This window comes from Numenius arquata, chromosome 5, assembly GCF_964106895.1.
Source record: "Numenius arquata chromosome 5, bNumArq3.hap1.1, whole genome shotgun sequence".
NCBI lineage: Eukaryota > Metazoa > Chordata > Aves > Charadriiformes > Scolopacidae > Numenius > Numenius arquata.
The window spans coordinates 39,432,902-39,446,198 of record NC_133580.1 but is presented as its reverse complement, the minus strand read 5'-3'; the positions used below and the strand labels follow the sequence as shown (position 1 = coordinate 39,446,198).

The 13,297-nt window shown below is 39.9% G+C and overlaps 1 protein-coding gene across 1 annotated transcript in view; it reads right to left on the bottom strand.

The window, feature by feature from the left end:
- The window catches only part of GUCY1B1 (guanylate cyclase 1 soluble subunit beta 1), a 49,336-nt gene extending 36,058 nt beyond the window's left edge, over positions 1-13,278 (bottom strand). The window contains exons 1-2 of the mRNA XM_074147330.1: positions 13,229-13,278; positions 12,849-12,922 (exon numbers count right to left, since the gene is read on the bottom strand). Of these exons, the coding sequence (XP_074003431.1) occupies positions 12,849-12,922; positions 13,229-13,231 (77 nt within the window). The 5' untranslated portion in view covers positions 13,232-13,278. The remainder of the gene's footprint in view (positions 1-12,848; positions 12,923-13,228) is intronic.
- Positions 13,279-13,297: the final 19 nt, after the last annotated feature.

The following is a 13,297-nucleotide window of genomic DNA, read 5'->3' as shown; positions in this document are numbered from 1 at the left end:
TCTGAAGCCTTTCTGCCTCCCTCAGTAATCTGACAGCAGTGAGAACTTCCAAAAGTCTTTCTCTCTGAAATATCTGATTAGCCTTAAGGCTACGCGTGATGGGGAAATAAAGCTGCAAGCTTATCCAATATGGTCAATGCAATGTGAAAACACTCCTGTTTTTACAGAGGCGCTTGTCCTTCAGCGAGTCTACAAAATCGCAGGTAGCCTAATAAGCTTGTATCAGAGAGCACAGCATCACAGCTATCACCACCAGAGAGGCTGACCATGATGTGACCACCAGCAGTCTAGGAAACAGGACAAAGTAATTGAAATGTACATTCAGGTGCATGGGCAATCCCTAAATTGTTTCCTTATGGCTGCAGTTTCCTCACCTAATTACCCGACCCCTAACTGATCTATCAAATCTGCCTGCATTTACATTGATTCTACAAGAAGCGTGATATGAAGAAATATATGATAGTGTTGTGAAAACTGTTATAACTAATACTAAAAGTGAGGTTGCTTTGTCAGCTTTGCTGAGCTGCTGCGGTTGGCGGTACATCAACAATAATTCCTCCAGTGTAACACAGCTGGTTTTAAATCCATAATCTTTGAGTACCACATATGAAAACAAACCTGCCTGTGTGGAACAACAAGGTGTGGCTACAAACATGAATATGTGAACGTAAAAAGATGACAAGGTTGCAACTGTTCTCACCTGAACAGCTTTCCTCTCCTGGCTGACAGATGGTTCATGAACTGCGATTAGAACTACAATATAACATGGCATCCTTAGATGCAAAGAATTTACATTTGGCTGACCATATTTCATGGAAAACTTCATAATCCATAGCTTTATGAAAAACCGTAGCATTTCCCTTGATATGTTTTGCTGCAATCTTTATTCCCAGTTTTGACCAGATAAAATTGTGGGAGTAAAGTAGCATAGCTCTAATGTTTTCTGCAGACTGCAGTGTTTGATCACAAAGACATTAACAGCAATAACATGTTGGTGGCTTTCTTAAGGGCTTGACTGGAAATGAGCCAAAAGCAACAAGCTCTGGCAAATTCCCAAGCCCTGGTTAATCCTTTGGTGAAGTTGCAGCACCACAGTAACAAAATGTTAACTTTTATACGGCCTTTCTTTCAAAATAACTTCTACAGCAGATAGAACAGAATTTACAATTAATGTCTCATTTACATTCCTAGAGACAAAAGAAGGGTGTGCTTTGCTCCCCAGTAAGTTTACGTTCAAAACATTAAAAAACCTCTTGCCCAAACGGAATCCTGTTGTCAGCACATGGGATGTGGTATGTCATGATTCAAAACTAACATCCTATGTTATGCCTGTCCAAACTGCTACAGTCTGGCAGCCTTTCTTATTTACTCTAGACTAATTTTGAATGCAATCACAGAGCTATTCGAATTGTGGGAAACAAAGATTCCAGTCCAAACTTTTTTTAAATGCCTTTGTTTTCCTCCAGAATGTTTATATTATCCAGGTTAATGTGAGGAAGTTTACTTGGGAAAAAAAGAACCTTAACCATTGCACCATGGAAAATAACACAGCTATACAGAGGCCATTTTTCATGTACAGGCTTGACTTTGATATCAGTGGAAAAATTGCTGTTGAGTAGATCAAAGCAGGATCAAATCTTAAAGCAGCCTTTCCTCCATCAGTCATGCTAACACCCCCCAAACTGCTGTTGGGTTGGCAGCACAGAATAGTGTTATAGGTGATACTACATGTGTACAATGGGCCCTTTGAAAATCTTTCCCATTGTGAAACTAGTTTAGTATGTGAAAACACACTACTAATGTTCAAAGCTAATGTTAATAATTCACAGAGATGGATGAAATGTTAAGTGTGGACAAAAAAAATTAGAACAGATCTTGCACTGCAGATTTTTAAACCACAAATTGCACACATTTTTACTTCACATAGGGGAAATATTTTCTTTATTTTGATTTCAGAGGGATTTCTTTTGCCATTATTAGAGACTTTACAGACAACACAGTTGGCCTAGATACCACATCAGGTTGGTCTTACTTATATAGCCCATTCTGCACAGAGTGGATTCTAATGTAGTTTTGCAGTTAGATTGCAGCATTTAAAGGCAATTTGAGTAAATTACAATCAAAAAGAAGGTTGCTGCTGTCAGAACATGTGAAGTAGTACTCGCTATCCTTTCTCTGTAGTCAGTCATAAAGCTAGAATTAAAAAAAAAAATTCTTAAGAAAAAGAACTCTTCCCATTAGAGAACTTTGCATATAGTAAATATTGGGAAAATGTAATGGATACAAACAGGAAAAAAGGATGAAACAGGACCTCTAGGAACGATTACTTTGTATCCTTGAAGATACACAGGCTTCTCTGTGATACAACAACATGATTTTTTAGAAACTTCTGGTATCACTTTAAAAGATCATCTAGTGTCCCAAAAGCACAACTGGATCTCTTCCTACCAAAACTCTATTCCTAAGTGCAGGCCCTGGGTGTGTCACCTTGAACACACCACAACAACAGCAAGTTCCAAGACCACCTCTAGGACTTCTTCCATGATAGGTATTGTTTCTGTTGGGACTTTTGCCACCATTGTGCTTAACTACTCTTGGTGTACCAAGGATGGAAAAAGAACTCATTAAATTGAAGAGACCAGTCAAAACAATGTTAATGACAAAATAACACTACTGCACTTAGAAACCTTGCATGGTTCTGATCTCACTGATAGGAGCATCTCAAGTTTAATTCTGTTCCAAGAATAACACCATTAAACAGAATTACATGTGTCAGAACTAAAGATGGTATCAGTGAAACCAGAATCATCATCTTTGCGTCTTTCACATTAAAATGGCAAACTCACTGTTCATTATATTACTTCATAGATGGCTTGCGTTTTCAAAAGGCTTCTCATCTTTTTTTTCATGTATTTCACAAAGACACTTTGCTAAAAATTACTAAAAATATTGAACTTCTCACTCCTCCCAAAAGGAAAAAAAAAAGAAAATAGACTTGTACATGTTGTGGATGGTCCCGAGATATTTTAAAACACCCAGCTGGGAAAAACATAAATTATATTAAGTTACAAGATTAAATAAAAATGGGAATCTGTCCAGGAAAATGACGTTCTGGGTAAAGTAAATAGGTGTATATTTATAGACTTCAGAGCTCTGAGCTATTTCCCAGTTTTACAGGCTGGATAGGAGAGTGTTTAATGTAGGTTTTCAAAACAAGATAATCCTAGAAGATACGGTTAACAAACATACAAGTTCTTTGCTACCACTCCAAATACTAAAAATATTATTAAAAATATAACACTAGCATTATTTTGCTTCCTTTTACATAAGTTAACTAAAAGGAATGGTATTTATAAAATACTCTTTTAAGCATTTTATTTATAAGAGCAAGTGATATGTTTCTAACACCTGGTATCCTGACAGGTCTAAAAGCACTTCCCAGTTCTGGGAAAACTGCAAAGTACCTGAGAGGTACTGCAAGAACACTCACACCATGTTTCACAACATGCCACTATTTGCTTTTAGCCAAGTCTTTCCCAGACAAATTAAAGAATTTGGCATCCACACGGTTTAAACTCCTGACCTCCAAGCCGGTCCTTCCACTGTGAGGAACTGGAGTAGCAGGAAGCATAGTGTCCTGACCCTATAAATCTTCTGAATATTAACCTCCAGACCCATCAAGAACTATCTCTTCAGCATCAGTTTTAAGAAAACTAAAAAATACTGCTTAGAACTTCGGAATACTATGAAATAAAGACTTAGAAACACAAACAACAATAAATGTTCCCACTTAATGCCACTTTCTGGATAAACACACATTAATGTTAAGAGGTATATGGGTTAAAAAAAAATTATCTATTGGCCTTTCACCACTAACAGCTTTCCAGAGTCTCTTTCTGACATCGATTTATAAGTAATCTGTATTTTTTTCAAAATTGTTATGAGAACGATTGAACAAAACACTCCATCTTCAGGACTAGGTAAAACCATATGTTGTTAAGGAAAATCAATTTTCATGTTTTTTCACAGACCACTGCAATTAATTATAACTGAGTCCTACATGATGCAAAATAAGTATTATAAAATAATATATATATTATACACATAATAATATAAGATTTTTATATTATAAGATCTATTTTTTCATCAGTGTCCATGGGGAGAAGACAAGATATTTAACACAGTATGTCTGCAACGTTTTCAAGCATGAAAGAATCAGTAACTTTAAGTTAACCGTAAAGCAAGCATTATTTATAATAAACTAGTTGTGGGCTGGGAAAGGGAAATATCAAGCAAGCTCACGGCAGTTCAACAAAACAGGAGAGATGATTAAGGTAGGACTGATGACCACCACTGCAACATACAGCTAATGTGCCTATGTGGTAAAATCCATAACCCACTTGTTAGCTACTTGGACTTTTCCTGCAGTTCCTGGGAAGAGAAGTACGTAAAAAAGGAACAGGAAAGTCACCAATTTGATGGGAGAAATCCCAAAGGTATTAATAGGATCAAAACAAATTGAAGTCCTAGGCACATCCAAGCCTACGCTCAGACATTTAAAAGGAGTTTGGCACCAACGTTCTCTTGCAAATCAGTCCTTGTTGAGAAATATCACAAATAACTGGAAAGCCCTTCTCTCACTTCGACTACACATGATACTTAATTGAAATGCCACACCTCACATTTTGTACAGATCTTTGATTCTTACCTTCTGTTCAGTATGCATTTTTATTGCCCAGGCCACGCTCCAGTTAAGTAGACATAATATACACACACACATACAGAAATATTTACATGTATATGTATCTACATATACAAATATAGTTTCTCCAAAACCTTTCCATTCTAAGCTGATAATTATCCATTTTCTCTCCTAGCAGAAGTGACACTGTTAACATTGTAGACAGATTGGTATAGACTATGGTACTTTACATGCTTTTTAAAGGATTGCCTCATGTATAGAAACTACAGTCAGATGAGAACTTAGAAAACATGACATTTTCCAGAATGATATTGAAGCAATAAAACAAGTGTCTCATAAAGGGCCATAAGCATTTGATGAGGTTTTTTGATGTTTTTTGAAAGCAGGAAAGACGGCCTCAGATACCTCTCACAGCAACATTAGTGCAGTTTGCTCCAAGCCACATTTCCCCGCTTCTCCCTGAGCCTCCGTGACACAACCTACCAGTCACACCCATGAGCCCACAGAACCTGTTCCTTTTTTCCTTCAGGCTACCAGTTCTTTCAGTACTGAGGCTACATCCTAGCCAGTTAAGACACAACTATTCCGTATTTTATTGTATCTCATTCATCGATGTATGACCTGGAGAGCTGGAGAGCACCTCTGAGGAGAAAGACCTAGAAGTCCTGATGGACAACAGGATGACCATAAGCCGACAATGTGCCCTTGTGGCCAAGAAGGCCAATGGCATCCTGGGGTGTATCAGGAAGAGTGTGACCAGCAGGTCAAGAGAGGTTATCCTCCCCCTCTACTCTGCCCTGGTGAGGCCCCATCTGGAGTACTGTGTCCAGTTCTGGGCTCCCCAGTTCAAGAAGGACAGGGAACTGCTGGAGAGGGTACAGCAGAGGACCACAAAGATGATTAGGGGCCTGGAGTATCTCCCTTACGAGGAGAGGCTGAGGGTCTTTTTAGTGTACAGAAGAGAAGGCTGAGGGGGGAATCTGATCAATGTTTATAAATACTTAAAGGGTGGGTGTCAAGAGGATGGGGCCAGTCTTTTTTCAGTGGTGCCCAGGGATAGGATAAGAGGTAATGGGCACAAACTTGAATATAAGAAGTTCCACCTAAACACGAGGAGCAACTTCGTCACTTTGAGTGTGGCAGAGCACTGGAACAGGCTGCCCAGGGATGTGGTGGAGTCTCCTTCTCTGGAGACATTCAAAACCCACCTGGACAAGTTCCTGTGCAATCTGCTTTAGGTGGACCTGCTTTGGCAGGGGGGTTGGACTAGATGATCTCCAGAGGTCCCTTCCAACCCCATGTGATTCTGTGATCCTGTGACCTCAAGCTTGACTTACAGCATAGTTTTCAAATCCAGCTCTGACGACAGAATTATTCCCTTCTAACAAGCCTTCCTGTGGAATTGACCCCTATACTATTTGCATGCACAAGCATTAATTAGCTCTCCAACAAGCTCATCAGGCCAATTATACCATTTCCATTTTAAATGGGCAAGACTACCACGGATCAAAAAAGTTTCATTAATTTTCATGCCCAATTTGAGACAGGTAAGTGGACCTGTTTTTTCAAGGTACTCCACACTTTTTACGCTCAAAACACAGTTTTCATGGACTTTGCACACCACCAGCACCAGACCTACAAGTTACCTGAATTCCAACACCTCATAAAAGCTTACTGTTGCAACCTGTAACAAGTCTTTCATTACAGCTTTTGTGCATATTTTTCTAGGTTTCTGAAAAGGCAAACTATACTATAGTATGAATTATTATTACATCAAAACATCGTGCTAAGCAACAGTAACAGCCCGAAGCTTTGATTTTTACAGGATTTATCAACAAACGTAAATTGTGTTATGCCGTATTAGTAAGCAGAGAAAAGTATCTTTGACAAGACGATATTCTGAACACAGTAAGTCAAGCTAGTGCCTTTATTCTGCAACTACAAAAGGTTTTTTATTATTTGCTTTGTTTAAGAAGTATAAAAATGGACAGGTTTTGCTATGCGAGAAATTCTCAGGAAACAATGCAAGTTTAAAAAAAAATCCAAGTCTGTCTCCTGTAAAAATATCATAATATATATTCTTAAAGGCAGAGCTGAGTAGATTTTCTATTAAATTATTTGATTTTATATTATTTACTATTTTGGAATATAACTGCAAATAAAATTAATCAAGATATCACATCGTGTCAATGAGTTCATAAGTACATAAATTCTAGTGAAAGTCAATGGCAGACATTTTAAAATGCATAAATTAATAAAAGCATTTACCTCTCCTGACTTAACAAGCCAACCTGCAATAACACGGATACACCTAACTGCTTGGAATGCCTTTGAAAATTTACCAAATAAACACGTATTCTTAAATCACAGACGTTTTATTGCAAAAGCCACACTGAGTAACCAAAGTCTGACCTATGTTAACCTTTACCAATATGATGCAGAAGTTTCTGTGTCTGTGTCTTTTCTAAAGGCAAATGATAGCCCTGCAGTTTATTTCAGTCCCCCAAATTGTACAGGGTTTTCTATCACTTCAGTTGAATCCAATTTGTAACTGAGAAGAGAAGCTTTCCAGTTATATTGCACCAGGATAATTTTTCAATCCTCCATGTTTCACCATTGTAACCCTAACAGGACAGTTACAGAAAACAAATTCTCCTAGCCTGGAGCCTTGGATGTGTGCAGTCTGGGGGAGAACAACAAAAACTTGCTTCCTCACAGGACAAGGGATTGACTTTTGATCTTCCTTTGTGTGCACTTCCAGACCATTGGGTCCATGTACCGTTTGTGCTACCCAGCAGGTTCCCCAGACCTGGAGTCCCGGCATTTAAGAGCATGTGTGGACAGCACATGACAGCCTAGCCCACAAAAGGAGGACAAAAAAGGGCAAAAGCAGCTTGATGCCTTAATTCTACATTTAAGCATTGAGCACCAGAAAATAAGACTATTACCAGCTTTCTGCACCCCATACTAAAGTACAGCCAGCAAAGGATACACAGCTCTCAGGGCACAAAATGCCTGTTTTGCTACTGTGCAAGTGTCAACAGAGATATTATTTTCAAGAATCAATTAAAAACTGGCTTGACCTCTAGGTAGTTACTTTTTGCAAATACAGAGCTTTCAACTTCTGTTCTGGTTTTTCCATGCTCATCAGGCTACACGTTTTTGTGCAGACTCCTACCACAGAAACAGAAGGAAGATAAAGACTGCAGTTGATTGGTTGTGCCATTTCATTTCCCAAAACCAGATCTTTTATATACCTCTGCAGAAAAATACTAATTTATTCTACAGTCTTGTGATGAAGCACTTTAATATATTCCTTAATAAGATGACTTGTCATTCCTTTTCTTGGCAATATATTTGAAAGTGTCACAGTTTGAGCATCTAACCTGGCCTAAATTCAGATTTAGGAGTCTGTGGGAAAACTCTGTATTCACTAAATCAAACACAGAGGGATACTGTTGGGAAACACAGCATAAATTATTATGTACATGTTCCCAGCTGACAACAGTGCTCTAGCTCCCACATATTGTCCTGGAGCTGTTTCAAGAATACATCCCTGTTAATGCTTGTTATACAATTAAACCTTCAGAGCTGCTGAATGGTGTGCTCAGAATTGCACATATATTGGCTCTTCAGCTCAGCCAGATGTAACACCCGTTGCAGAAGAACTCAGATTTTATCATGATAGAAGCCCCATTTAAAAATATGTAACCACACACCTATTTAAACATGTCCACCACAAAAACATATCAGAGAAGACAGAACTTCATAAGCCTTGGATTTTTATTTTTTTTTTTTAAAGTGGGTAATCTCTCTGTTTTGTTTTGGACAGGTACATAGACAGGAATTCCACACACACTACCTCCTATCACATTCACACACAACCATATCACCCAGCAGTACAAATTTGGCCTTGATCAGACATGAGCACACCCAACGGGGTGTATGTGAGAATGGTCAGGCCTGACAATTTTTAGTTTATGTTAGCTAGCGTTTACGTTGGCTGCAGAGGAACTGAAGATATCTAATGCCAAAGGAATCTTGAGAACCATCTTTTCAAGCCATTGCAATTGTGGCCACACAATCTGAAATAGCCCTTTGGATGTAACAATGACAAGGTAAGGGATTTGAGAGAGGCCCGTCTCTTAACCAGGGAAGGGACAAATCAAAAGCGTTTTCTCAGCAAAAATGTGGTTAACAGCTCAAAGTAACAGTTTATTTACTAATAAATTTGCAGAGCTAGCGGAGTGCTGATCTGAGAAGCATGTCTTCAGGACCATGTACTCCAGGTTCTAAGTCTTCCCTTCCAAGGACTGAAGGAGTGAAGTACAATGTGAAGTGTATATGCAGCTTACAACTGCCAGTAAGCAAAAGAAATTATTATGCTGAATCATCTTCACTTTCCACTAAGAAAAATCCGCTACTGCAGAATTCAGCAACTGCAGAAGGACTCTCTCAAGTGGCTCTCACTCCCCATCTCTCATTCAGCTTCACTAAATCCCTCTCCTGGTTCTAGGGCTTAACCACAACAAAAGCCCAAATTCTCAATTCTATGAGTGGTCACCAGAGAGGAAGACTAAGGAGAAACAAATTTTTGAGACTTTGCAGTTGAGAAAATGAATAAAGGCTCCATAAATCAAGATCACCTTTCATCGCTCATATGCCATATCTCATTTTGAATGCAACAATGTTGGTTCAGAAATAGATGGCTTTGAATTGTTCTGGGTTTTAAACATTTTAATTCTAGTTCTTTAGCAAAACCAAGCCATATTTCCATTGAGCCGATAAAACTGATACTCAGTAAAATTGCAGAGTATATACTGCAATTTTTCCATGAGCTTAGTGCCTCATTGTAAAGGTTGCCTGACATGCAAAAAAAAAGTCAGTCGTTTAGTCATGCTTTGTTTTAAAAGTGGAGGAAAAAAACCAAGGAGTCTAACTTTACCAAGAATTCCACTCAATTTAAAAACAAAATCAGTAGGTACCTTTTTCAGATAGATCATGGTTTCACCAAAATGTTGAAAAATGAATGATAGAGCAGAAACAGAGACGTGAAATCATCATTCTGACTTAGTTAACAGTAAGTTATGGCAATAAAACCACCACTCTCATAAGAGCATCAAATTCAGCTATTTGGTCTCCCAAATTCTGTATTTAAAAACTTCACTCAACGTCACTTTTGACTGAAGAAGCTACAGAAGAGTTTTCATGCTTCAGATGGAGTATACCCTTTCAATTCAGCATTTAACTTTTCTGAATGTACTTTTTTGAAGAATGACCTGTTTTCATTACTTCAGTTTATTCAGTTCTGTGTGTTCTTTTAACTTCTATCAATATTAAGTACAAATTCACCCACTGGCATTTCAGAACCACTCGGCAATCTCAACCCACTACTCTGCAATGCTGATTCACAGCTTCTGCAGTGACTTCAGCAAGAACAAAACAGCAAAATGTGATCAGCTCAATAGTAAAAAAAAAAAGCTTAGATGCCAAATTTTGTACTGAACTACCCAGAGCACTTTCTGCTTCACAGAAATGCTTGAGTTGATGCAAATTCAACCATATTAACAGAGCAAAGTTCCTCTAATTTTTTTAAACAGCCGAAGACTGTTCACTTCAACAATTACTCCTCCAATTCAATCATCAGTGATTTAACTGATTGAACTCAGCATGCCACAACACTGGTCTATATCTTCCCATTGTTTCCTAAACGATTAACAATTCTAACAAAGCCTTTGCAACAAGTCCATATTTGCTTACATGAGGTAAAATATCTAACATCTCTGTAAACGCACCACAGGAACTTAAACAACAAGCACTTAGTGGCTATCAGTTGATCCTGTACCATCCCCTAAATCAGAACCACTACAGCCTGTTCCAGTGAGATATTCAGGAATTTGTTTGCTGGTTTCTAAACTCCAGGACACACTACTTTTTAAGATAAATCCTGCTGAATAAACACCCTGTTGCAAACACCTTTTGCATAAGGAGCTATGGCAGCTGTTGTAGGTATGTTGGCTGGCTCTTGCAGACCATGTTCCATTCTTCCCTTTGGGTGGCATTGTGGTAGTTTCCAGAATGCCATCTTGTCTGTGAGTTAATAGCAGAGCCTAGCTGTCGGGCTGCTACAAGATGGAAATGTTTCTCAGCTGACAACCAGAAACAGGATGTAGCAGCTTCCTGAATTTTCACAGCTGACCTTAACAAAATATTTCGTAGCTTTCTATTAAATTTCTCCAAAACATTAAATGAGTAAAATTCTTCATAGGCTTTAGTTATCTTCAGTATTCTATTAGGTGTGTGTAAGATCTTAAGAGAAAGGATCAGGAATTATGACCCGGCTCTGACAGTCTACAACATGATCTTGTACTAAAAGATGAAACTTTGTATCTTCTCGGACTAATCTTAAGAACAAATTCTGTTCAGTGGGTAATTTGGACAAAAGTGGACCATAATACTCAAAAGCATCTTGGTAACGGATGGCATGCCAGGAAAGACTGAACATTCTTTATTATATTCTATACATATTTTACTACAATTTTAATGGAAAAAGATGTATGTATCACTATTTTTTAAATGAAGGCTCTTACATGTGTCACATAAAACCATTATCAAACCATAAGAATTCAAAATAGATCAGTGTGTTTAGATGAGGTATGTGAGAAAAATAAACATATAGCTCACAACTTACAGAGAAAACTGTGTGGCATTCACTAAAGACTCATCTACGCAACTGAGAGGACTGCATTTGCAAAAGTAATTTATAGACTAACTGTCAGGGATCACTGGAACAGTCAATGTCTGCTGAACCAGAACTGTGGACTCTCTCCTTCTTTAATAACTTTAAAGACTCGGCAAGACAAAAGTCGTAGCTGAGCCCTGATCTAGTGCCAGTAACAGTCCTGGTTGGAACAGAAACTGGACTAGATGACGTCTAGAGGTCCCTTCCAACCAACCTTTCTATAATTCTCTGATTTCATGGTACTGTGTACAAATACCACATTCTTAATGAACGGATTAATGAAAAAAGTGTCATGGTCACAAAAATCTCACAGTCGAGAGCAGTCCTTTAAGTCCAAAAATTGTATTAGGACAATGGCAAGACAGCTACACTGAGATATCAAAATTGGCCCCAAAAAAATGGGAGAGAGGAGTACAGAAGAATGTGTCTGTAAGTTGAAAGAAGAGCACTTTCTCCAAACTGGATAATCTATTTCTCCCTTAAAACATACATTATCAAGAGATCATATTAAACCCTTTCTTCTAAATACAGTTACCTGAAGTTGTACAAAGTAAGTTTACAACTCTATAAGCATTTAAGTCTTTTTAAAAATATTTCCTGTAGTTTTGCCCAAGTATCAACATTACCATATTTATGGCAAATAGACTTTTGCTCGCGCTACCCATTTCAAACTTTTTTTTTGCAATCCCACAGTTCATCACAAGTTTAAAGTGAAGACAGTCACCTCCTTGGAAAAATGCTATACAGCCAGATAAGCAAGGGCTGGACACAAGAAATCAGGTTCAACAGAAGAAAGCCAAAAAACATCCTTATATGCGCATTCTTATACGTACGTTCTTATATGTGCATTCTTATATGTATTTCTTTACAGCAGTGACTTTTTGAGCACATTACCAAAATCTCACACTAATTTTAGATAGGGTTTACTAGCAAAAAACTGTATTTCAATTCCTTCAGGAACGCAAAGGCATGTAACAGTTGCATGGTTCATCTGGTGGTCTGACTCAAGGAAGGGCTTCTGTGGTTTCTGGGACGTTTTCCCTGCACGTTACTTCTGCCATATACTTTGTATAACCGCAAGGTAAACGCAAGGATCAACGCCATCCCCGCTGCGGCTCCTGGAGACCAGTAAGGATGGAGTAAGGCGGGTCTTTGCGGCGTTAAGACAGGCCCCGAGCAGGACGAAAGGCAGCAAGACCCGCGCTGGTCTTGTCAGCGGCCTGAGAGTCACCTCCCGGGGGCCGCTGCCGGACGACAGGCGCTTACACAGACCTGCCGGTACCGGAGAGCCCGGCGGGACGGCTGCGGCCGCCCTGCCCGCTCCCCCACTCCCGGCCCAACCCGCCCCCGCGGCCTGGGGAAGGGACCACGCACACGCGTGGGGACACACACACGCACACTTACTTGATGTCCTCCCAGACGGCGGGGCCGTAGTTGCGGATGACGAGCAGCTCCAGGGCATGATTGACGAAGCCGTACTGCGGGGCAGGGCGAGGCGGCGGCGCGGTCAGGCAGCGAGCGGGTAGGGGGAAAGCCCCTTCCCACCGCTCCGCAGCATCCCACCCCACCCCACCCCGACCTCTCCGAAACACCACCTCCCCAACCTCCCCCCATAATCTCCCTCAAAACAAAGGGCTGGGGCCCGGGTCCCCTCACGGTTCCCTCTTCCCAAGCGGATTCATCCTCTTCCCTCCCACCATGGGCCCGGACCACACCAGACCAAGCCAGGCGTCCTCCACTAGACCCGGTGTCCCGGGTAGGGAAGGTGGCCCGAGGGACCTCACCATGGTGCCGCCGTCACCCCGCCGCCGCCGCGAAAATCGGACCCGATCGCCTCGCTACCTCCCCCGTTC